At 45.6% G+C, this 22,647-nt stretch overlaps 1 protein-coding gene across 1 annotated transcript in view; it reads left to right on the top strand.

Annotated features, from left to right (window-relative positions):
* The window catches only part of LOC147671273 (uncharacterized), a 73,062-nt gene that overhangs the window by 27,995 nt on the left and 22,420 nt on the right, over positions 1-22,647 (top strand). The window contains exons 2-7 of the mRNA XM_086948108.1: positions 4,266-4,761; positions 11,208-11,303; positions 11,993-12,138; positions 12,270-12,432; positions 14,951-15,065; positions 19,331-19,523. Coding sequence (XP_086804234.1) covers positions 4,266-4,761; positions 11,208-11,303; positions 11,993-12,138; positions 12,270-12,432; positions 14,951-15,065; positions 19,331-19,523 — 1,209 coding nt within the window. The remainder of the gene's footprint in view (positions 1-4,265; positions 4,762-11,207; positions 11,304-11,992; positions 12,139-12,269; positions 12,433-14,950; positions 15,066-19,330; positions 19,524-22,647) is intronic.

The following is a 22,647-nucleotide window of genomic DNA, read 5'->3' as shown; positions in this document are numbered from 1 at the left end:
GTGCGCTCCACACACGTCACGCACCTATCCCGCCCGCAGAGGGCTCTGAGCGCGGCTGTAAGACATGGTTCTGAACTAAAAATTAAACAAAGCGTTCACGCGCACTGCCCACAAATCACGGCTTGGTTATGTCACGCGCGTTTAATATAAAGCTGCAATAAAATATATTTTAAAAAAGGAAATTGAAGTTGCTGCATAGACAAAAGCAGGTCAAGAGCAGTCATCCCGGATTCGTTATGTCTGCGCGGAGGCTCAAGGACGCCATGCATGCTCGTGGCATATAGCGCTTCAATGAAAGCATACATTCCCCCCAGGAAAGCCCTTCATGGCCAAAATGCAATTTAAAGGCGCTGCTGGGACACGGGGAGACATGTCTGTCGAGTGTGTTGTTCGCATGTGTCCTGCAGCTGCCGTGACTCGTACTTCATATAATGCAGGCTGTGGGTCTCCGGGGGTGCGGGAACGGGAGCCAAGGCAGCAGTAGGGGGCGGGAACTATGAGCCGAGGCCACGTTTAATATAAAGCTGCAATAAAATATATTTAAAAAAATGAAATTGAAGTTGCTGCATGGACAAAAGCAGGTCGAGAGCAGTCATCCCGGATTCGTTATGTCTGCGCGGAGGCTCAAGGACGCCATGCATGCTCGTGGCATATAGCGCTTTAATGAAAGCATACATTCCCCCCAGGAAAGCCCTTCATGGCCAAAATGCAATTTAAAGGCGCTGCTGGGACACGTGTCTGTCGAGTGTGTTGTTCGCATGTGTCCTGCAGCTGCCGTGACTCATACTGCATATAATGCAGGCTGTGGGTCTCCGGGGGTGCGGGAACGGGAGCCGAGGCAGCGGTAGGGGGGCGGACATCTCTCAGGGGCAGACACGTTACATACTGCCGAGGGGTCTCAATTTCTGTCTCATAGTTTCCTTTTACACGTTAAAATCACGACACGGCCCTGTACCATCTGACAAGCAATCCGTGGGCGTCTGTAAACCAGCCTAAAATGAGTATGCAGAGACTTTCTGGAGCGCCAGCAACTTATCTCACCGGGTGATAGAGGGGCAGAGGGGTGACCCAGCACTTGAAGCGTGTCAATGTGCAATTAACCATCGAGCCGCATGTTGGGCTGTCTTTACCTAAAATTCGTCATCGCCGACTTTACAACAGAACTTCCTTTACTTTGAAACCATACTCACTGTCTTTATTTCTAAGCACATTTACCCTCAACCTGTCTTCACGGTCTATAATTTTAAGCCGGCAAAATCAAGAACACAGAACGAAGCTGCGGCCAATCGCAGGGCGGCTCCAGCGATGACGCGACGGCTCAAGAACCAATCCTAGCGCGGCGGCACTGAGGGGGCTCGACCGCCTCAGCCAATGGGAGGGCAGCTCCTTCGTTCTTGCTCATGATGCGGCGGCTCGAGAACCAATCCTAGCGCGGCGGCACTGAGGGGGCTCATCCCACCAATAGGCAGGAAGGCAGGAACACCGGCAATGCCGGACCAGATTCGGGGGCGTTCTCGGCTTTTGGCTGACGTAGCGTGACGTCGCCAAAAGCCAAAAATTCTCGGGAACGCCCCCGAATCTGGTCCTGCATTGACGGACAGGCCAGTCTTCCAATGGATAGCCTCCATTTATGGAGCTAACCAATGGTTGACGGGGGCGGATTCCAACCCCTATACTATACTCATTAGTTTTTTTCTAGCGAATGCTTACTTCGTAAGCATTGGCTAGGCAAAACCTAAAAAAGGTCAATGAAACTCAACTGCGTGTACCAGAGATGAGGAAGAAGAACTGTTAAACTAAAGTGAAGTAAATAATTACAAGGGAGGACGGGTGACGAGACGCACGGAGAGCAGCAGCCTTTGATGTGCTGGCCGGCCGTGCAGTGAATAATTAGGAGAGGAGAAATGCTGGCATGAGGCCGAGCGCACGCTGGGGTTTTAGGAAAAAAACAGAGGAGGTGGGCTTAGGATACGTGAAAGGAGAGACTGAGGTGGAGTGGACTGGAGGGGAAGGAGAGGCAGAGGGCAGAGCAAGGGCAAATGGAGGCAGAGCAAAGATGGAACGGCGAAAAGAGGAGGGGTGAGGTTACGTTGGGGATGGAGAACCCAGAACGGCGAAAGGCGAGGAGGAGCCTTTATGTAATATGGACTGCAGAGTCCGTTTGCTCCAATGTATATAACATAAGCAGCTAAGGGGTGCAAACAAGCATGTGCGCTATTTTTGCACCAGTGCCAAATGTATGTGATCTGGCCCGGAAGTTGCTTAAAGAAGAGACACGTGGCTACACTACTATAACAAGGGAGGATACCCAGAGGAAAAAAACGGCAAGCACGAGGGACAGACAACACGGCATATTAGGACAAGTAAAGCACTCCAATTACGTTGGTCGAGTTTGCGCTTATTATTCTTAGAATTAAGAGAAAAGAAACGATCTGCATAGCAGAATGATAGTGGGGAGGAGGGGGGGGGAATGCGAAACACAGCCTGGTGACCGTGAGAAGTGTGAAGTAGGGGGCGGGGGGAGTGGATGCCTGAAGTGAAGCTGCTGGCGGCACCACGCTGGGGAAACAACAGATGGCTGGCTTTGATGTGGTGATGCAATGGGGAAGCCTGTGGGGAAATGGGCTGGCTGGGCTCGTTCACGAGAGGCTTGTGGTCACGTGATTCTCCCGCTTTTCACATGCACTGTGAAGAAACTGCAGTCGAAACTGCAGTGGTTTGACTAGTGGATCGAGCACTTGAATTCTCGCCACTTTCCAATGGAAAAGGCGAGACCTAAAAAGGGTTGGAATGTAGATCGAGGTAGGGTGGAGGGAGGCGGGGTAGCTCTCGCAAAAAAGATTGTCGCACCGGGCGCCACCAGTGCTAAAACTGGCCCGGGGGCTGAAGTAAAAAATGTACAGCTGCTTCAAGTTCCATATTTTGTACAGTGTCCTCTGTAAAAGTAGATATGGGTTTAGTGATATAAAAGCTAGTCCAGGTACGCGCACTTGCCTTGCAATAAAAACCCATGGCCAATATCTACCCTTTATGACAGCTCCGATGTGGTGTTGACAGAACTACCGGTTCGGCAATCCGGTGCTCTGACATCTGTTCCAGTTACACACCTGATCGATCTCTTTTACGGTGAAATAAAGTGAAACCTACACCCTCCCCTGTCACGCATTCGACAGCAGGGCCCGGGCGAGCACTTGAGCTGTTTAACCCCTTTGTTGTTGTGGGCCTGTGCGTGACAGTATTTAGCCAGTAACAGGTAGCGCCTCCGATCAGGAACGCACATGTAGTATAAGGGCCTGTGGCCACCTACTTGTGTCTATGCAAGTAGTGAAAGGAAACCGAAACACACACACATTACATTAGCCAAGAGATTTCGATCTCAAAAAGATCACAGTAATTTTTTTTTCTGTTTTAAATGACTTCTGGGCATATGCTGATTTTTATTTTTTTTTATTACTTTTTTCTGTAAGGCATGGGTGTATAGATCTACTTTCTTTCTGGATTCCGAAAGGTTTGACCAGTCAGGCGATCCGTACCGGGAGTTGTAATTAAATGTGTAGGCTTTGAGGATGTTTTCCTGGGGCCACCTTCGCTGACCTTTTCTGCCATTTATCTCAATGGACGAACGGCATAATTTATCACTGAATATTTCTCTCTTGCGTGCGTACATAGCACTCTGGAATGTTCTGTTGACTTGTTGCTGGAAATGGAAAACAAGTTACACTGAGTGTGTCTGGCACTGTATTAAATCTCCGGCATTCACAAACACTGTGATTAATAGCGCGACTTCTCCGAGACCGGCACTTACAGACCAATAAACAGCGTGACGAAGCTTCAGATAAGAAACTTCGTCACAACGGCCGTAAAGCAGGCTACCATGTCCCAAGGGGCCGTTCCAAAAGCGGACAGGGCGGCAACGGAAAACCCTCCTTTCTAATGGAAAGCCAGCGTTTACCATGAAAGCTGACGCTTCCCAATTGAAAGAGGGGCGGGGCTTAGGCTCCCTTTTTGTTTACAAGATCTCTCGCTGGGCGGGGTAGCTTCGCTGCCACACCCACGCGAGACCTAAAAAATATATGAAGAAACCTAATGTTTTGTGACTGACACTGACATCCAGACTAATTCTATCGGAATGATTCACTTTACTTTCTTGCGAACCAACCATGGGTATCCACCTTTCCACTACTTAGATTGCTCATCATCCCTCTAGTTAACCGGTGTCTCTTTGATCGTTACATATAAGATTATATTCATGTTTTTTTTTTTAGATCGGATTCTTCGGAGGAGCAGAAGAAACAAAAAGATCAGACGATCCGAAGTGCAGACTTCAACAAACCAAGCCAACAGCATGGACTTTCCCAATCCAGGGACCACTCATCTGATTCAGACTCCGGTGTGCCACGCAGAGACAAGAAAAGGGGCAGAGGCAGCCGCGAAAGGAGTAGCAGGCAGAGGTCTCATTGCTCTGTATCCTCTGTCAGCTCAATATCGCCGGCTCGCTCTCAGAGTCCAAAGGGAGACTTGGAGATCCAGCTGACTCTTCAGGAGCGGCTTCGACTCAAGGAGGACAAAAAACGTCAACAGGAGATGCTGAAGGCCATGGAGACTCCTGAGGATAAGCGGGCCCGACGCCTAGCCAAAAAGGAGGCTAAGGAAAGGAAGAAGCGGGAGAAAATGGGCTGGGGTGAGGAGTACATGGGCTACACCAATACAGACAACCCTTTTGGGGACAACAACTTGCTGGGGTCCTTCATTTGGAACAAGGTGAGTGAAGCTTTATCCGTATGAAGGTGGTGATGTGTAATTTGTTGTGTAGCTTAAGTCCATTAAACTAGACAGTATGTCTGGCTTGTGTTTTTCAGAGCGAAGTTAAATATACAACTAGGGTTGACTACTACTTCCTTTTAGGAGAAAGAAATATGAGAAGCCAAAGATTTGTTACTGGGACGGGAACTAGATGGACTCGAAGGTATTGAAGTTGTAGTGGTCGGGCAGGAACACCTTACTTAACACCATAGCACCAAACAGATGTGTAATTGGCTGAACGTTTCGCTGTTAAACTCCTGATTATGAAGATATAAACCCGGGCAGGCATGAGGTGGTACACCAAATAAAAATACCAAGCGGGTTTCTTTTTGCAGCTCATGGCCTTAGGTCAGTTGGTTCTGCAACACATACTACAAGTTCCACCGACAGCAACCCCTGAAATAAAGAGGCATGCTCACATTGGATCCTAGAGGTAGGAAACTCTGGGACAGTGCAAAATCATATGGAGAAGTACCATCCGAAACGCTTGAAAAATGACCAGAGAGAGAGTCAAAAGGCGGGGGTGGATTGACAGCTCTGTCCCAGTAACCGGGGCCATAAACAAGTAGTTAGAACGGCACAGGCTGTACTGAAACTTTGCTCTGGGGCCAACAGCACATACCAGAATTGCAAAAACGATTCTGCAACCCCAGTGAGGTGCACACACATGTCCTTTGAGGAGCCCTCGTTCAGCATTGAAATCACAACCTGGAAAGTCCACGTTTAACTCTTAGGTTAGAGGGGTACATTAATCCACCTACCCTTCGTGCTCCAGAGTTCTGTTTTCAAATGCAAATGAACTTGCTCCCATGAATGTGCTTAAATAGTTGTTAGGTGAACTTAAAATCACAGACCGCTGTCTACCTAAAGTGCCAAGAAGCCAAACAGGAGCTTGGTGCACTTTTCAAAAATAAATGTCTCACATAGCGCACATGACAGATCAACTGATCGATTGTCTTTGTGAATCTGGCCACGGAATGAATATTCAGAGTTTGTGAAGAGCCAGAAGCTATTTTTGAGAAGCTAGGGGTAACTAGGGAGTATTGCTCGAGATTCACTCTGAAACGAATGCACCAGTGGAATCCGGGAAGAAAGAGAGACGAGTACATGAATACGCATGAGACCTGAGGGAGTGTGTGGCAAAAGACGAGAGAACGTGGACTCTAGCCAGATTGGAATTTCACAAACCAGCTTGCGAACTGAGATCCCATAGTTTGACTTTAGCCAAAATGAAATGAATAAGGAATGCCCCATCAGGAGCCTGCTCCTTGTCTTATTTGGTTGCAGTTCAATGGAACTCTTTACCGTTGGACATTTGTTTAATTGATAATCATACTAGGTTTAGGAAAAAATTGAAAACTTGGTTCTTTCCTAGTTAAGACGTTCCTGTCTTGGTTTAGTGAATCTCGCTCAGAGGATGGGTTGGGCGTCTACCTAGTACTGGGACATCCCTTGGGGGATAAGTTTTGTGCTCGACAAATAAGAAAAATAAAATAAAGTAATAAATGCACAAAATAGAACATGAAATGAATATCCAAAGTAGACCAGGGAATGAATGCACCAATGGGAACAGGGATTAAATAGGACCAGGGGCACTCACAAATATTTACTGAGGGGCCACAGGTAAAGTTTTAGAGTTTGACCGCGGCCACATTGGTCGGGGAGGGGGTTGGTTAAGCAATCATAGATGTAAAGTAAGATAAAAAACAGAAAATGTATGCTTACTTCTGAAATCTACTAAAAGAATGAATTTCCGTATATTTTATTTCCTATTCTTTGTGTGTTTTACAAACCAGAGATAATAAGTTGAGAAAAGTTCACTTAGAAAAGTAATCCGGAAATAAATGATTTACTTTTTAAAATGCTAACATGATATGCTAAACTGTCTTAGAAATGTGTCAATTTCCTCTTCTGTACGCTTCCGCAGTGCCTCTAGTGTGTAATGAATTGCATGTTTATATTTCGATAATTAAACTGGCAGTCGCACGTGAAAGTGGCTGCTTTCACTGGTTCAAATAGCAATGGAATGCTCACAAGGAGGGTCTGGCAGGCCGCATGTGGCCCCCGGGCTGTACAATGAGTCTCAGTGGAATAAATAGGCAGAAAAGACGAGGGAATGAATATGTAAAAGACCGCATGGCCTGGAAGAGTAAAATAGACAAGGGAATGAGTGAACCAAAGAGACCTAGGAAATGCATTACCCAAAGGGACAGAAGAATGAAGGAGCAGTTGAGACCATGCAACGACTGAGCTAGCAGGCCAGTGAATGAATGTGGGACCAGTGAATGAATGACCCAAAGGTGGGCATTGAATCAATAAGCCAGAGGAGACCAGGGAACAAATGAGTCGGAAGAGAGCAGGCTGCGTATGAGCAAGCGGGACCTTTGTCTGAATGAGTCAGTGAGTAAGGAACAAGTGAGCCAAACTATCAATGAATAGATGAGCCGTGCAGAGCCACAAACAAATGAGCCAAACTGATCAATGAATAAATGAGCCGTGCAGAGCCACAAACAAATGAGCCAAACTGATCAATGAATAAATGAGCCGTGCAGAGCCACAAACAAATGAGCCTTGGGGACTATGGCATGAATAAGTCAGATGGGCTCGGGATTTGATGAATGAGTAAAACCAGAGCTTGAATGAGAGAGGGAGAAGGGAATGAATAAGCAAGTGGAGCTATCAAGTGAATGAGCCCGAAGGACTTCTGAATGAATGACTTACTGGAGCCAGAGTGTGATTGAGCCGAAGGACTGGGGAATGAATGTGCAGGGTGTGAGTGAACAGAGGATTTGAGCCAGGCGACTTTACCCTGAATAGATGTTCTACTGGTGTGCCAAAAAGCAATGCTGCGCGCTCAAATCTAGAGGGAGAATACCGAGTTTACAAGCAGTAAAGGTACACAAGAGAATGAGCTCCTCAACACACCCACCAGGGAAGAGAGTGATTTGCCGAGGAATTAATGTACTAGTGCACTATAGACAGGAGAACTGTTCGCCAAACACCAACAGCTTGTGTCAAAGTTATTTTTTGGGACTTTATTTCTATTTTATAGTATCTCAAAATCATGGCCCACACTGGTTGTCCTGTTTGCCTTCTTAATACAGAAAATAAAATGTGGTGGTGTGAAGCTCATGGGCAAATTGACACTGTTTTTGTATTTTTAGGGTGCCTTGAAAAGAAAGTATTGTGTGAAGACGTTTTAACACATCCTGTGAAGCGCTTCAGACATTTTTTGCTTTTAGAAGTGTCTCTATTAAATGGGTGTGAAACCTCTGGCAGCTAAGTTTGAGGAGCTCCTAGGCACAGAAAGAGATGTCTACTTAGACGTAGGGCAACAGAGAGGCGAGCGGTTCATTGGTTCTGTGCGTTCTAGGACCATTCTGGCTTCTCTGTTCAGATGGAATGTTTCAGAAGGAAAGGAGACTAATGAAAGGCCTGATGGCACTCCTCTCTCTCTTGAGCAGACCCCCAGGATATAGCGGCATGGATTCACAAATTTAGCGGCACAAATACGGAAATTTAGCAGCACAAATATGGAAATTTAGCTGCATTTTTGCGGCTTTTTATTTTACTCGTAATCATTCATTTTCAGCCTTAAATCAATGGAAACTGTTTTAGCAGAGTATTCCACTTTGAATAGGCAACCTGGAATATGGAATAGAGGAAGCAGCCCACAGGTGAACGCTGTTATCCCTTGGAAATGCAATTCTCCATTTGCATTAGTATAGGTTGGTAGCAGTTATCACACCTTTTGACACATTGTGGGGCCGGTGTTTGGCACATCCTTAACCCTTTTCTCGCCTGAGAGTCTGAGGGCGGCTGGACACCGCTTTCGTGGACAGGCCATGGCCCGTTGAACAGGTCCAAGAAGGCCCACTGTGCGAAAAATAACTGACTTTGGGGTAGATAAGAGATTTTAATATAAAGGTCTTTACAGGTGGTCTCTTTGCTAGACAAAGTAGCTTGGTAACGTGACTTTGGCGAGGCTGTAGCATAGAAGGGGCTCACTCGGTGTACATTATTTACAGCTGCCACGTGAGTCCCTGTGTTGTCAACAGTCCTTTGCATGTTGTCTTTATGCTCCCAGTTTTAACCTCTGGGCTGCCTGGCCTTTACCCTCAAAAAAGCAGAGACCTTTTTTGGGTTATTGTAGGAAGCTGCCTCTATGTATGGTGCACCATATCGAGATACACTGTGCAGTGTGTCCAGGCAACACACAAATGAATTACAGAGACACAAATGACACTCCAAATGCTTTCTTTTGCAGTAGTGTGGGCACACAGGCATATCAGAGGGTAGTGCGAAAACATTTATTTATACACAGGCAGTAAATGAGACAGACACCAAATAAAGACCTACACTGATTCATAAAAATAACACATACTTCTATATAAATTTAGATGTGATCTTGAAAAGCAGGATGAGCCTTTTAGTCTAGTTTTGGATTGGAAGTATTATTGGTGTGTGGCTGGGGGGCCCCAGCAAAACAGTCCCCACACTCTCCACCACATGCAGCAGGCTCCAGGGGGCCCTACATAGAAATCACCATGCCGAGGGGTAGTCATGCCATCCCAGGTCTTTAGCTCACACTCTAGGCTGGCAGCAGAGGGCAGGTGGCAAAGTAGGCCCAGTCGCTGCTAGGGGTGCCCCCAGGCAGCCCTTCTGGGCAAGTCCAGGCCCAAGCAAGCAAATCCAATCCCTCAAAGGAGGCTCGTTGGGGTGCAGGATACATGGTCCTCTAGAGTCCAGGTGGCCGACACTGCTACGTCTCAGCACCAGGCCCTTGCCAACTGGCCCTGTTCTCAGACTGTGGCTAGTTAACCACAGCAATCAGTATGCCCCCTTCTCACCTGATATGCCGCGAGTGGAGTGGGGGGCTTTGCTCATGTGTGGTCTGTGGGCCAGAGGCACAGGATGCGCAACCCTCTCTGTTTGCGCCACTTTCTGGAGATCAAGTGCAGGGGCCACTGCAGCGGGAGGCCTCACCTTCAGCTCCCCTCCCTGACCAGGCCTCACAGCCACTCGCCGACCAGCCATGCGCCCTCCAGCCCAGGCTATCAGCACCTCACAGCTGGCCCTTGGTCTCTGCTGCAGGGACAGGAGGAGACTTATGTGAGCCCGTAACTCACAATGTCACTCCACAGGCCCTGCATTGAGGTCCCTTCAACCCAAAACCTGTTGAGACATTTACTAGGTCTCACTGGATACTACATAATATATTTAGCCTACTTTAGGACCGTAGTGAGGGAAGAAGACTTTAATGGGGGGGGTTCTTGATTTCGCAGGCACTTTTGTAAAAATTGCGGCTTTTTTTTTTTTTTTTTTACAAAAGTGCCGATTTCGTGGCAAATCGCGAAATCCTGGAGGGTCTGCTTGAGGGATGGAAGAGAAGCACTGGCCAAAAAGGGAATGTGCCAGCAGAATAAACTCCTGTCTTACCGTGGAGCGCAGTAATAAACAAGCCGAGGATTCCAGTGTGAAAGGCGTCAAGTCTGTTGTCACATTCTTTCCTTAGCTTGGTGTTTCCCTTTCTACACAATGCAGAGCTGTTCAGAATAAAGAAAGGCTGAAAAGTGAATTCTCGTTTGGGTAGAAAGCTCTTGGCAAAGATACAGCTGTGGCTGTGTTGAATTATACTGGCAGGAGCTTGCTAGAGCTCACTCAGATACGTTAGACGTGCAGAAGTTAGGGTTTCAATTTATACATCTTGCCTTCTGCCACAAATGCCTAAGTTTGTCTGTGTAAGTAAATATTATCTTGATGATCAAAAACAAAATGGCCATTTTCCTAGAGCCAGCAATCTTTTGGGCAACTGAACCCATCTTTTTGTACCAGTTTTTAACGGATATCCCGATTTCACTTGATGTGCATACTTTATTCTCCACGAACGTGAAATTAAAAATCTAGTTTGGTCCTTTTTCAGCTATTGGAGCAGTGTTCATTTTTCAGAACTATAAGGCTAATACATTGGCTATTTTACTTAGGGAAGCAAACTGCAGCATTATCTAGATTAGAGTAGCAAAAGAGAATTAGGGCCATTGAGTGTTTTCCTGGTTTTGCTCAGTTCAACAAAATACCAGAACTACATGGCATCTACCACTTCTAATCAGGAGTATTCCCATTCGGTTTTTTTTAAGTACTGGTGATTTAAGATAAACACCTTCATACTAGGACCTGGTAGACGGCGAGAATCCTGTCACGGGTGTTTCACAATTTCAAAAGATATTTGTATTTTTTTACGGTCACCTAGTCATTGACTAAAACTCACAGAGTAGTTAAAGCTGAAGCCAGACACGCTTGTATGTTCTAGAATGGTTTCATGTGGATGTTTTTCTCCTGTGCGGCAATGTTAACCAGAATGATTCCTTATGTCTTAAACATGTCAATTTGATTTGATTTTTCAGGCTCTAGAAAAAAAGGGTATTTCACATCTCGGGGAGAAGGACCTAAAAGACAGGAACAAGCAAATCCAGGAGGACAACCGCTTGGAGCTGCAGAAGGTACGAAGGCCCACCATCTATCGGTTCTCCTGACAGCTGGGATTTTCTTTTCCTATTTTATGACATGAGGCAGGTTTAGCATCTTCTTGCTGTCCTTGTAGATCTGAATAAATCCCTTGTCAAATGTGCCATCTTTAGTAACGTTGTCTCCAGAAACCGATATAATCTTGCCTCTTCATTGCAAAGTTATCCTTGTATTGCTCTGTCTGGCATGGCCAGTCTTTTCTTTCGCATGTTTGTGCATTTCGTGTGGCCTTTGCCTTTTGCAGCGGTAGTACTATTAGAGTGGGGTGATAGACTTAAGATGGAAGTCTGAGTTTTCTGATCCAGTCGCCATTTAGCAATCACCTAATAAAACTTAGTGTATTTCATTTTGAAGGATGACCTGACTGGATAATTATCCACAAAACAGTTTCAAGTATTTAAATAATAAACAGTCAAATGTTATCAAATGCTTCAGGCCATCTTTTTCATCCTCCCTGCTGGTGATCAGGTGGGGTGTCTATGATGTTTAATGTGGAATGAGTCTGACACATGTACCAGCCAGATCTTAGCTGTAGTGCTTTATATCGCGGCTTCCATGTCGTGTCCCCCTCCTTTATTTATCATGAGGCCTCCACTTGTCCATTTAGCAAGCTCTTTGCATCTACTGGTTTATCATTGGTTTATTGTGCCCATTGACTTTATAGGTTAAGCAGTTGCGCTTGGAGCGTGAACGAGAAAAAGTTATGCGAGAACAGGAATTGGAAATGCTTCAGAGGGAGAAAGAGGCAGAACATTTCAAGACCTGGGAAGAGCAAGAGGACAACTTCCACCTCCACCAAGCCAAGCTCAGGTGAGTGTACCAGCAGAGAAAGAGACGGATCAACGCTGCTATTTGTTGAACTGTGCAGTTGCACTGCCTCTATGCCTCTGGTAGGTTAGTTCAATGTAAATATTATTTTTTTTGTTCTTATTTATGGTCAGGTCCAAAATCCGTATCCGGGATGGTCGGGCCAAACCAATAGACTTGCTGGCCAAGTACATCAGCGCAGAGGATGATGACCTTGCCGTGGAGATGCATGAGCCTTACACGTTCCTGAATGGACTGACAGCCCCTGACCTTGAAGACCTTTTGGAGGACATCCAGGTCTGGATTGGAGAGCAGGGGTGCCTCACTATTGCTGTTTTTTTGGCAAAGTCTTTACTTTCACTATTCTCGTATTAAACTGAATCTGTGAATGTGTTTCAAAAATATAATTGAAATAGAACACATTAAACAAAAACTGTGGTTAATATAATGAGACGCAAACTTGCAGTAGTTCTAATCTTTACTTTTTCAGAGCTTCTTTCAGGTGAAAAGTAATGTGCTGCTTTACATTTCAACCCTCTGTGAGTAGCTCACTTAATAGAGAGAGCTCACACAACATTCAGAATTCTGTAAATTACTCAACACATTACTGTTTTTATCTCTCAAATTGTTTAAAAAAGCAATTGTAGCCTGGGCAGCTATTGCTTGCTGTTTTGTACCAATGTGACCATGGCAGAAATAGGTTAACGGACACTCCGGCTGGGCAAATTAGGGATTCAGTGATATGCATATGCCAAGGTTGTTTTCTTTATACGTGGCACCCAACCACATCTATTCCATACACTCTAACAACAATCTAGATTTCTCCTCTGGCTTCTGGTTATTCACTCATTTTTCCCAAAGTATATTTTCCCAGTTAAGTCTCCTACACTCTTGTACAGTTGTCAGTGCCAATATACAGCTGGCAATTGGTGTTCTATTGTATTGAGTTATTTGTAGACCTTAGTGGATGCTTTGAAACATTGGGTGGCCAGCAGTGGTGGCCCATTCCCTGCCAAAGTGGCGGGCGGGCCGGAGGAGGGACAAGTGGAGGGCGAGGTTCGGTGATAAAAAAAATGAAAATAACTTACCTGAACACCCCTGCCGCATTGCGCTCTCCCAGTCTTCTTCTGGGCACAGGCTCCCAGACTGTACTGCAGCCAATCCTGACACGCAGCTGGGACTGGAGAGGGCTTAAGTACACGTGACTGTTCGGCTGGCCTGAGACAACCGGCCAAACGGTCATGCGTACTATAACAGTACCCACCACTCCCCCCCCCCCCCCACCCCCCCCCCCCCTGATCCCCCCCCCCCTGATCCCCCCCCCCCGACCCAACCAGCAGTACTGTCCCCTGGACCCGCCTCAAGACTCGGAGTCCTGGGGACGGGTCCAGGGGGATTAACATAAAACAAGTTTAAAGCCAGTTTTATTATCGATTGGAGGGTGGTGATGAGGCGGCACGCTCCTCTGCCATAGTGGAGGGGCCACCGCTGGTGGCCAGTGCTAATCTTGGAGGTAGGGCTAATGTTAAGCTGACCGGTAGAAAAGAGTAGCACCGCCACGTTCTGTAAATGTTGTAGCTTTCACTGGGAGCAGAAATAAACCAGGAGTTTTCCTTGGTGAGTGATTGTCTAGACAAACTCAAAGCCCAAACTGCGAAGCCAAAGCCTGCAGTTCTGGAACAAAGGTTGCTGGACACCGCTGTCTAGTCATGTACTTTTAAAATACTTTTCTTTAGCCTACAAAAGTCAACATATGCTAAGGAAAAAAAGCTTGAGCAAAGTAGGAGCTGGCATAAGTTTGCTGAATTTAGTATAGGTTCCGTTTGCCCCTAATATATACAAAGGGACCTGTTTCTAGTAAGATTTTAAAACTTCATCCCACTATGCCTCATCGTAAGAGACCCTTTAGTCAAACCCTAAAACATAGTAGTTCTCTCTTTCTCTGGTTTGTTCAGCACAAGCTCGAACCCAGAGCTGTCATCAGCTTGCTGTTGACTTCGCCCCCAGGAGCACATTCCTTGTTATCAGACAACACCCCAGTAAATGCAGCATATGATGAGTGATAATATGGAACCTCGGGGGGCTTAAAAGGAACCTTTGTCCATGTGTTGAGATCTGAGATGTAGTAATGATAGAGGAATTTATAAAGTGGTGTTAATGACCCATCGAGATCACATGAGTTTTAAAAACTCGCACTTTTTTCTGTGCTCTTTAATTCTGATTATGACAATTAGCTTATCTACCTCTAATAGGTTTAAGGATTATTGGGGCTCAGTCCTTTCTTCTGCAGGGGGCACATACGTCAGTAATGAGCCGTAAACCCAGGAAGACCAGTCGGAAAATGCCTCAGTGTGGGGGCCCAGGATGAACAAGTGGCATACAACCGTGTTGATGGGTATGCGATGATGGACGCCCTTGCTGATCTTCCAAAGAATCATTCCTCGAACATTCATTTTTTATTTGATGGAAATCCAAAGTCCTGAGTCTCGGTTTTTACTTTTTTAAAGCCAGATTTACTTGTTCGGGCCCAATGCTAATTCAGTGATAGCCACATTAGTGCTTTTAGTTTATTTAGTTCCTGTTGTGCCTTCTATTACCCTGTCCATGGGGATCGGTGAGTTTGTATACGGATATAGTGAGTGTTTGCAAGGACTTGAACTGCCCCTAGGTGTTTGTTCAGCTTTTACATTCTACCCGCTGTTTCCTTGCCTGTCAGAAGCGATGTACTCCATTTTCACTACGTCATTGCTCATTGTGTGTGCTTCTTAAGCCGGTTTGTCTCCTTGAAACATTCCTGTGTTTGTTCTTTTTTCAGGTATACATGGAATTGGAGCAGGGTAAAAATGTAGACTTCTGGCGCGACATGACCATCATTACCGAGGATGAAATCTCAAAGCTTCGCAAACTGGAGGCTTCTGGGAAAGGGCCAGGTAATGAAAGATCAGAAGTCTGTTACAGTACCCCAATATTTAAAATGCATCGTCAGTGGCTATGGGACTAGGCCTAATGGTGGTACAAGTGGTTTCTCCGCCTGACCCCAAGAAATAAAATAGGTTGAAATGGCACAGATTGACAAGAAGTCAAGTCAGAGAATTTATATAGCGCACTACATACCCAGAGGGTCCCAAGGCGCTTAGAAAGGGGAGGAGGATTACTTGTCAAATATCCACGTTTTAAGTTGCTTTCTGAATGCTAGGTGGTTCTGGGTAAGGCGAAGGTAAGCGGGGAGTGAGTTCCATGTTTTAGCAGCCAGGTATGAGAAGGATCTGCCTCCCATGGTGGTCTTGTTGATGCGAGGTACAGTGGCGAGGGCTTGGCTGGAAGAACGTAGTTGGCGGGAGGGGGTGTAGAAGGACAGTCGTGAGTTGAGGCATTCTGGTCCGATGTCGTAGAGTGATTTGTGTGCGTGGGTTAGCAGTCGGAAAGTGATCCTCTTATTGACGGGTAGCCAGTGGAGGTCTTTAAGGTGACCAGAGATGTGTTCGTTGCGTGGGATGTCTAATATGATCCTGGCTGAGGCGTTTTGGATTCGTTGGAGTTTCTTCTGGAGTTTAGCGGTAGTGCCTGCGTAGAGGGTGTTTCCGTAGTCCAGTCGGCTCGTGACCAGAGCATGGGTGACTGTTTTCCTTGTTTCGGTGGGGATCCAGCGAAATGTTTTTCTAAGCATGCGAAGAATGTTGAAGCAGGAAGAGGATACGGCGCTGACTTGTCTATTCATTGAGAGTGAAGAATCCAGGATGACGCCTAAGTTCCGTGCGTGGTCTGTCGGGATGGGTGCTTTTCCGAGGGCTTCCGGCCACCAGGAGTCGTCCCATGCAGAGGGGGATGTACCTAAGATGAGGACTTCTGTTTTGTCTGAGTTCAGTTTCAGACGGCTTTGTTTCATCCATTCGGCAACTTCTTTCATTCCTTCGTGTAGGTTAGTTTTGGCGGTGCTGGGGTCATTGGTGAGAGAAAGGATAAGTTGAGTGTCATCCGCGTAAGAGATGATGTTGAGGTTGTGTTGGCGGGCGATGGCCGCGAGGGGGCTCATGTATACGTTGAAGAGGGTGGGGCTGAGTGAGGATCCTTGTGGTACGCCACAGATGACTTCAGTGGCCTCGGACTTGAATGGTGGGAGGCGGACTTTCTGAGTTCTTCCGGTGAGGAACGAGGTGATCCATTCAAGTGCTTTTCCTTGGATTCCTATGTTATTGAGGCGTTGTAAAAGGGTGCTGTGGCAGACTGTGTCGAATGCTGCAGAGAGGTCGAGGAGGATGAGGGCGACTGTGTCTCCATTGTCCAGTAGAGTTCGAATGTCGTCTGTTGCTGCGATGAGGGCGGTCTCAGTGCTGTGTTTTGCTCGGAAGCCAGATTGTGACGAGTCGAGGGATTTGTTGGCTTCGAGGAAGGCGGCGAGCTGGTTGTTGACAGCTTTCTCGATGACTTTGGCCGGGAATGGAAGGAGCGAGATGGGGCGGTAATTTTTGAGTTCGGTGGGGTCCGCTGTGGGTTTCTTCAGAAGGGCGGTGAGTTCAGCGTGTTTCCAGTCTTCCGGGAAGGTGGCGGAGTTGAGGGAGCTGTTGATGACGTCTCGGAGGTGCGGTGCTATGACGGAGTCTGCTTTGTTGAAGATGTGGTGAGGACATGGGTCTGTGGGGGATCCTGAGTGGATGGAGTTCATCAGGCGGATGGTGTCCTCAGTGGAGATTGGGTTCCAGTCGTTAAGGGTGTTAACGGGGGGAGAATGTTCAGCAAAAGGTAGGGTGGGTTGGTTTCCGGGTTGGTTGTCGAAGCTGTTGTGGATGTCTGCAATCTTGTTGTGGAAGAATGAGGCTAGGGAGTCGCAGAGGGCTTGAGAGGGGGTGATGTCGTTGGAGTTGGCCGAGGGATTGGAAAATTCCTTGACGATGTTGAAAAGTTCCTTGCTGTTGTGGGTGTTGTTGTCAAGTCGATCCTTGAATGCTGTTTTCTTGGCCTTTCGGATTAGTTGGTGGTGAGTGCGGGTGGCGTTTTTGAAGGCGTCCTTGGTGCTGGTAGTTGGGTCTTTTTTCCAGGCCTTTTCGAGGGAGCGGCAGAGTTTCTTGGACTTCTTAAGATCATCGTTGAACCATGAGGCCTTTTTGCTGGCAGGTTTGTTTTGACGTTTCTTCAGTGGTGCTAAGGTGTCGGCGGTGTTGGATAACCATAGGGTGAGGTTGGCGGCGGCTTCGTTTGCGTTAGAGGAGTGGGCTGGGGTGTTTAGAAGGAGCAATGCGGAGACCTGGTCGGTGGTGATTTTGTTCCAGTTTCTTTGCAGAGTTGGTTGGAGGTGGTTGGTGGGTTTTGGTTTGTTGTAGGTGAAGTGAACGCAGCTGTGGTCGGTCCAGAGGAGCTCCGTAGTGTGGCTGAAGGAGACATGATTGCTGGAGGTGAAGATGGGGTCGAGTGTGTGACCTGCGATGTGGGTGGGGGACGTGACCAGTTGTTTAAGTCCGAGGTTGGCAAGATTGTCCAAGAGGGTGGTGGTGTTGCGGTCGTTGATCTTTTCAAGGTGAAAATTGAGGTCTCCCAGAAGGATGTAGTCTTTGGAGGGGAGCGCGTGAGGAGTGATGAAGTCCGTGATGTCTTCACTGAAGACATCATGAAGAAAACAGTGGTCAGGAAGCAGGTAGTTGAAGGCTCCTTGGAGGCTTTGTTTTGGTGTGCCATCATTAGCATGTTTTTCACTGCATTTGTGTCTGGTGCAAAAACGTTTTGACTCTTCATTTAATTTGTTTTCTATTAAAAAAAGTATGTTCTGACATTGCTTTTGCTCTGGAGTGTATTGCTCATTACCTCAGCTTTTGTTTTTTCAAGCACTTTTGTCTCAGAAGCCGTAACTTATGCTGTCTTTGATTATCGCTATGGGTTGATCTACAAAGTCTACTTAGACGCTTTATAAATCCGAAATAGAAATGGCCCTCTCTAGCAAACACTTTGTAACAAGTAAGAACTAGCTGTGAGCTCACATTTGGCTTGGAGTGGGGCATGGGAAGGGAATTTAGGTTCAAAGCTTTTGTACAGATTTCTGAATTGTGGGCAATACTGCAAGACCTGTGATGGCCCATACTCTTCATCTGTAGAGAGTGAAGTATGTGACTGGTTATGTAGTTACAGTGCAAGGACATTACTGGGGACACTGCTTTGCTATGAAATAGAAATTTCACTTCTCGCTCCATTAAATTGAATGCTATACAAAAGCAGGCAGTGAAAATGAGCCTGAAATCAAACCAGGCACAGAACCTGTACTTCTGTTTTTATTGTCAACCTAGCAATTAAGGACCCAGGCACTGTAGCAGCCTAGTGCCTTTGAGTGCCTCCACCATTGCACTGTAAGAACGGATCCTTGGCACCCTTCTCTATTAAACCCCCTCTATCGCATCCTGACCCATTAAACCAAATCTTGTCCGATGAGGTTTTGCTATCTGAGAAATTGTAGCCCGTTGGCTCCTGTGACTGTGTCACTCTTGTGCATGATGACCATGCGCTGCACGCTTTAGTAGCATCTCTCTAATATCATAGCTGAAAAAACCTTCTCTGGAAATTCTGGAACCAGTAATGCCAGAAAAATCAGAGCTTAGCAGTCTGAAACACAAACTATTAAAGGGAAACCGAGTTGCAAGTTTTTGCACTCCTTTTGTGAAATCCAGACCCATGACAGACTGGGTTTACGCTTCCAGCTTCTGCAATGTTTTCAGTAAAGCTGCAATGTTTTCAGTAAAGCTACCTCAGTAGAAGGTGTCCTTTTTTTATCCTTTTGATTGAATATGCTCCCCCACCCACAGAGTAAAGTGACTTTCAATCCTGAAGGAATGTGCTTCTCTTACTCAAGTAGGTGCTTGTGTGCTGCCACATGCCCCCAGCAGCTTGAACTCCTTCAAAGTGGCCCTGTACATTGTGGGCTATATTTCACGCGTCAATTGATACTGTAAGTAGCTTATAGAACCCGCTAGATCTTCATAACATGCATATTAGTGTGGCAACCCTCTTTTTCTCCCATATATGTTTACATAGAGAAAATATCAGTGTGACAGGCATGGTATGGCATCTGTCATGGATTTGTTTAATGCAGGTCACTTTTTCATGGAGCAGATCTTGTGTGTCCTTCCACTGTGTAGTAAGCAAAGAATCTGCTTCCGCTGTAAGTGCAGTTATGTTTTGTGAATTTGCAGATCTATTTTCTGATCCCTGGCAGGAGAGCGGCGTGAAGGAGTGAACGCCTCAGTGAGCTCGGACGTGCAGCAGGTCTTCAAGGGGAAAAGCTACATCCAGCTTCAGGTCATCTACCAAGGGATCGAGAACAAGATCCGGGCAGGTGGGCCCAACCTGGACATCGGCTACTGGGAGAGTCTGCTGCAGCAGCTGCGGGCCTACATGGCCAGGGCAAGGTGAGATGGAGATACTAAACGACAAACTAGTTTCACTCTCATGGAGCGCCTTTAACCAGCAGGTGTTTCTACTTATCATCCTTGTTGCACTCCTGTTATCAACTTGATCATAAATGCGGTTTCATTTCAAGGGATCCTCCCCATGTTCTAAACCTTCAAATAGTTCCTTGTTGTCAATTGGACCAGCAAATATACAAGTTTGTAAGTGCTATCTCGATTTCATATACATTATTTTTATCCTTTCATTTCTAAACCTCTTTTGAAAATAAGAAGCTAAATAGGAAAGTGGTTTACTGCTCCATTAAACTTTCTCGAGTGAAGGGTTGCTCTTTCAATGTAGAGTGGTCCGTACCAGACAAGCCTTATGGTCGGGTCACACTTCTGAGCTCATTATTATTTGGACTCTGATTCTAGGGTTGACAGAATATGTTTAGCTGGAACGTTTGACTGCTTGGGCTTTCTTGGCCGGTATCAGTAGGTCTCCAGACGGAGTCGCCACTCTTATCTCCTTGTGAGAGTTCTCTGCGCTCTCTGCCTACCTACATTTAACCTGGGAACATTTCTAGTTTTAATTGTCAGTCATCTGTTGAGATACAATACATTGCAAAGTATTGTTTGTCTCTGGAAATTTACTCTTAGTGCAGGACTTTATACTTTTTCTTTCACCTTTCATGTTTCATTTTAAAAAAGCACAAATTCGGAAGGAGAACAATGTTACAAGAGAAAATATATTTAACCTTTTTTTTAGATTGATTGATTATGGTACACCTGACAGTCGAACTGCTCCAATTTTATTCATCTGGGAAGGGGGATGTTTTTTTGGCGAAATATTGTAACATGTAAGTAACTATTTTTCCACGCGGGTATCGTCAGGAGTGTAATTTGTGAAATCCATGTTAAATGCAGTTATCAGCAGTGATCTTGGTGGTTCATCAAACCCACTCGTGTGATGCACACAAGCGGGTTCGGTGGCCAGCCACACAGTGATGGATTTACCCTGGGTGCCTGTGGTAATATTTGAAATGGGATCCAGAGCCAAGTCCATGTTTCTGTCCTTACTGTATTGCACGCCTTCCATGGTTTGTGCTCTAGAAAGCAGTGATAATAAATAACATTTAAATTATGGGGGAAAAAGGACAAAGATCTGTTCTAATCTGTGAATCTGTGTATTAAGAGAAAACAAACATTGTTCACAGATGTCTGAGGCCTTGGAGTTTACAGAGTCTGTACATACACTTTAACTTGTATTTCCAGTTTTTGTTTGCGAATTGCAGACTTAAGCCAACTTTACCAATCCACACCTTTGCTCTGTTGTCTGCCTTCAGCGAAGCAAGCGTCGTTACTCTGGGCCTTCTGTTGGTTTGTTTTTCACAGAAAAATGTTACATTTTATGGCAACCGTATTGTCTGCCCCATGCTTCTGTGCAGATGCCTGGCTGAGCATACTTGTTCACTTGCATCAGTGTACATTTCTGGTACATATGGTCCCCAGGACAAGTTGATTTTGGTCTGCTGCCATCGCTGGAAGTGTTAGGAATTTAACAGGGGAACCCTACTCACTGGGAGCCTGGGTAAAGTATTTCTACAAAAAAAAAATGGCTCCTGTGGAAAATTACTCCAATAATATGGTAATATTACTGCACAATGGCAATGTGGGTGATTTAAAAGCAGACGAAAGGCAAGTAAGTGGTGTATACACTGAAAGAATATATTTGAATACCAGCCAAATTAAATACTGATTTTACACATATAAACAATATACACATATATATACACTTATACAAATTGAAAACAGTGAATTTGTGTCCCAAGTGAATATTTTTGAACAAAAAACACAACTTATGTACAAAATTTCATACAAAGAAAAGGGAGTGATATAGGGTTTCTATTGAGAATTCGTTTTTTGGAAAGAAAAGAAAAGAGGCGACCTATTGGTTAGTTTCAAGATTAATATTCAAGTTGACAAGTAATGCCAACTTAAAAAACGGTCTGCTTCTTTACAAGTTGTCGACGACGTTTCGACCTTGTATGGATAGAAGGTCTCTTCAGGACTGACTGTATATGGGGCACCTAAAAAATAATAAGGTTTAAATAAAGATTTTTAGACCTATGGACCACCACATCTATAGGGAACTATATATAAATTCGAGGAAAGGTTTAAAATACCTGCTCAATGCTGGTAAATATGTATACAAAAACAGTGACACCGTGATGAAGGTGAATGAAAGCAACTTACAGAGATCCCAGCCGGGACGTAATTATAATAGAAAAGGACAATTGTAGGAGGGTCAGTAACTAAGGATACGGTCAACTGCAAGATATGCACATGTGCATAGAGATGGCAATCCAAACTCACCCCTGTCATGACTCAATTTGGTGTACTCGTAGTGCTCTGTTACCAATTTATGAAACTTTGTCCACGGTTCAAAAAACCTATCAATGCAAAAATAATGTAACCATGACATCAACTCTATATTCCGCCATAGAGTACTCATCGCCGATCGTTTAAAATTACGGTACTAACCTCTGCGCACTTAATAGTGCTATAAATGAATCAATATTCAACGCCACAAGGTGGCCGAGGTCTGTGGGGCTCAGACGATGCTGGCTCTGGAATTTAACAAAAAAGACCCGTTTCAGATACGAGGGCTCAAATTATGCTTACAACCGCTTGTTAAAACCGGTCCCCTCATGCGAATTCTCACCTTGGTGCGACTTCTAAACTCCGGACAATCCCATGAGTAATGGTGGCGTCTGCACGATGGCAGGGCTTACTGATCGGCAGTGCGGTGAGCAGCAGACATGGCTGAGGAGCTAATATAGACTCTACGCTCGATTTAAGGTTCTATCGTGCAAGCGTATATGTAGAAACATTTTCGAAGGGCCTTATGTTCCCCTATCTTTATAATTGCCCCTATATATATACAACATGGATTTCTTCGTCTATCCAAATATATTAGAGCTTACAGAAAAGAAAAAAAAATTCTCTAGTAGTGCAATTACTAAAAAGTGGCGCTCGGAAGATTCGAACCCGTGTATTGAGAACTCCGTCGTGTTAAAAGTCAGACAGCGTTAGTCCTGTGAGCTACTCGGACCGCTAACCATGAACATTGCCAGAATAGTAT

Source organism: Lissotriton vulgaris, unplaced genomic scaffold (genome assembly GCF_964263255.1).
Source record: "Lissotriton vulgaris unplaced genomic scaffold, aLisVul1.2 SCAFFOLD_1877, whole genome shotgun sequence".
Taxonomy (NCBI): Eukaryota; Metazoa; Chordata; class Amphibia; order Caudata; family Salamandridae; genus Lissotriton; species Lissotriton vulgaris.
This window is presented reverse-complemented; position numbering and strand designations above follow the sequence as displayed.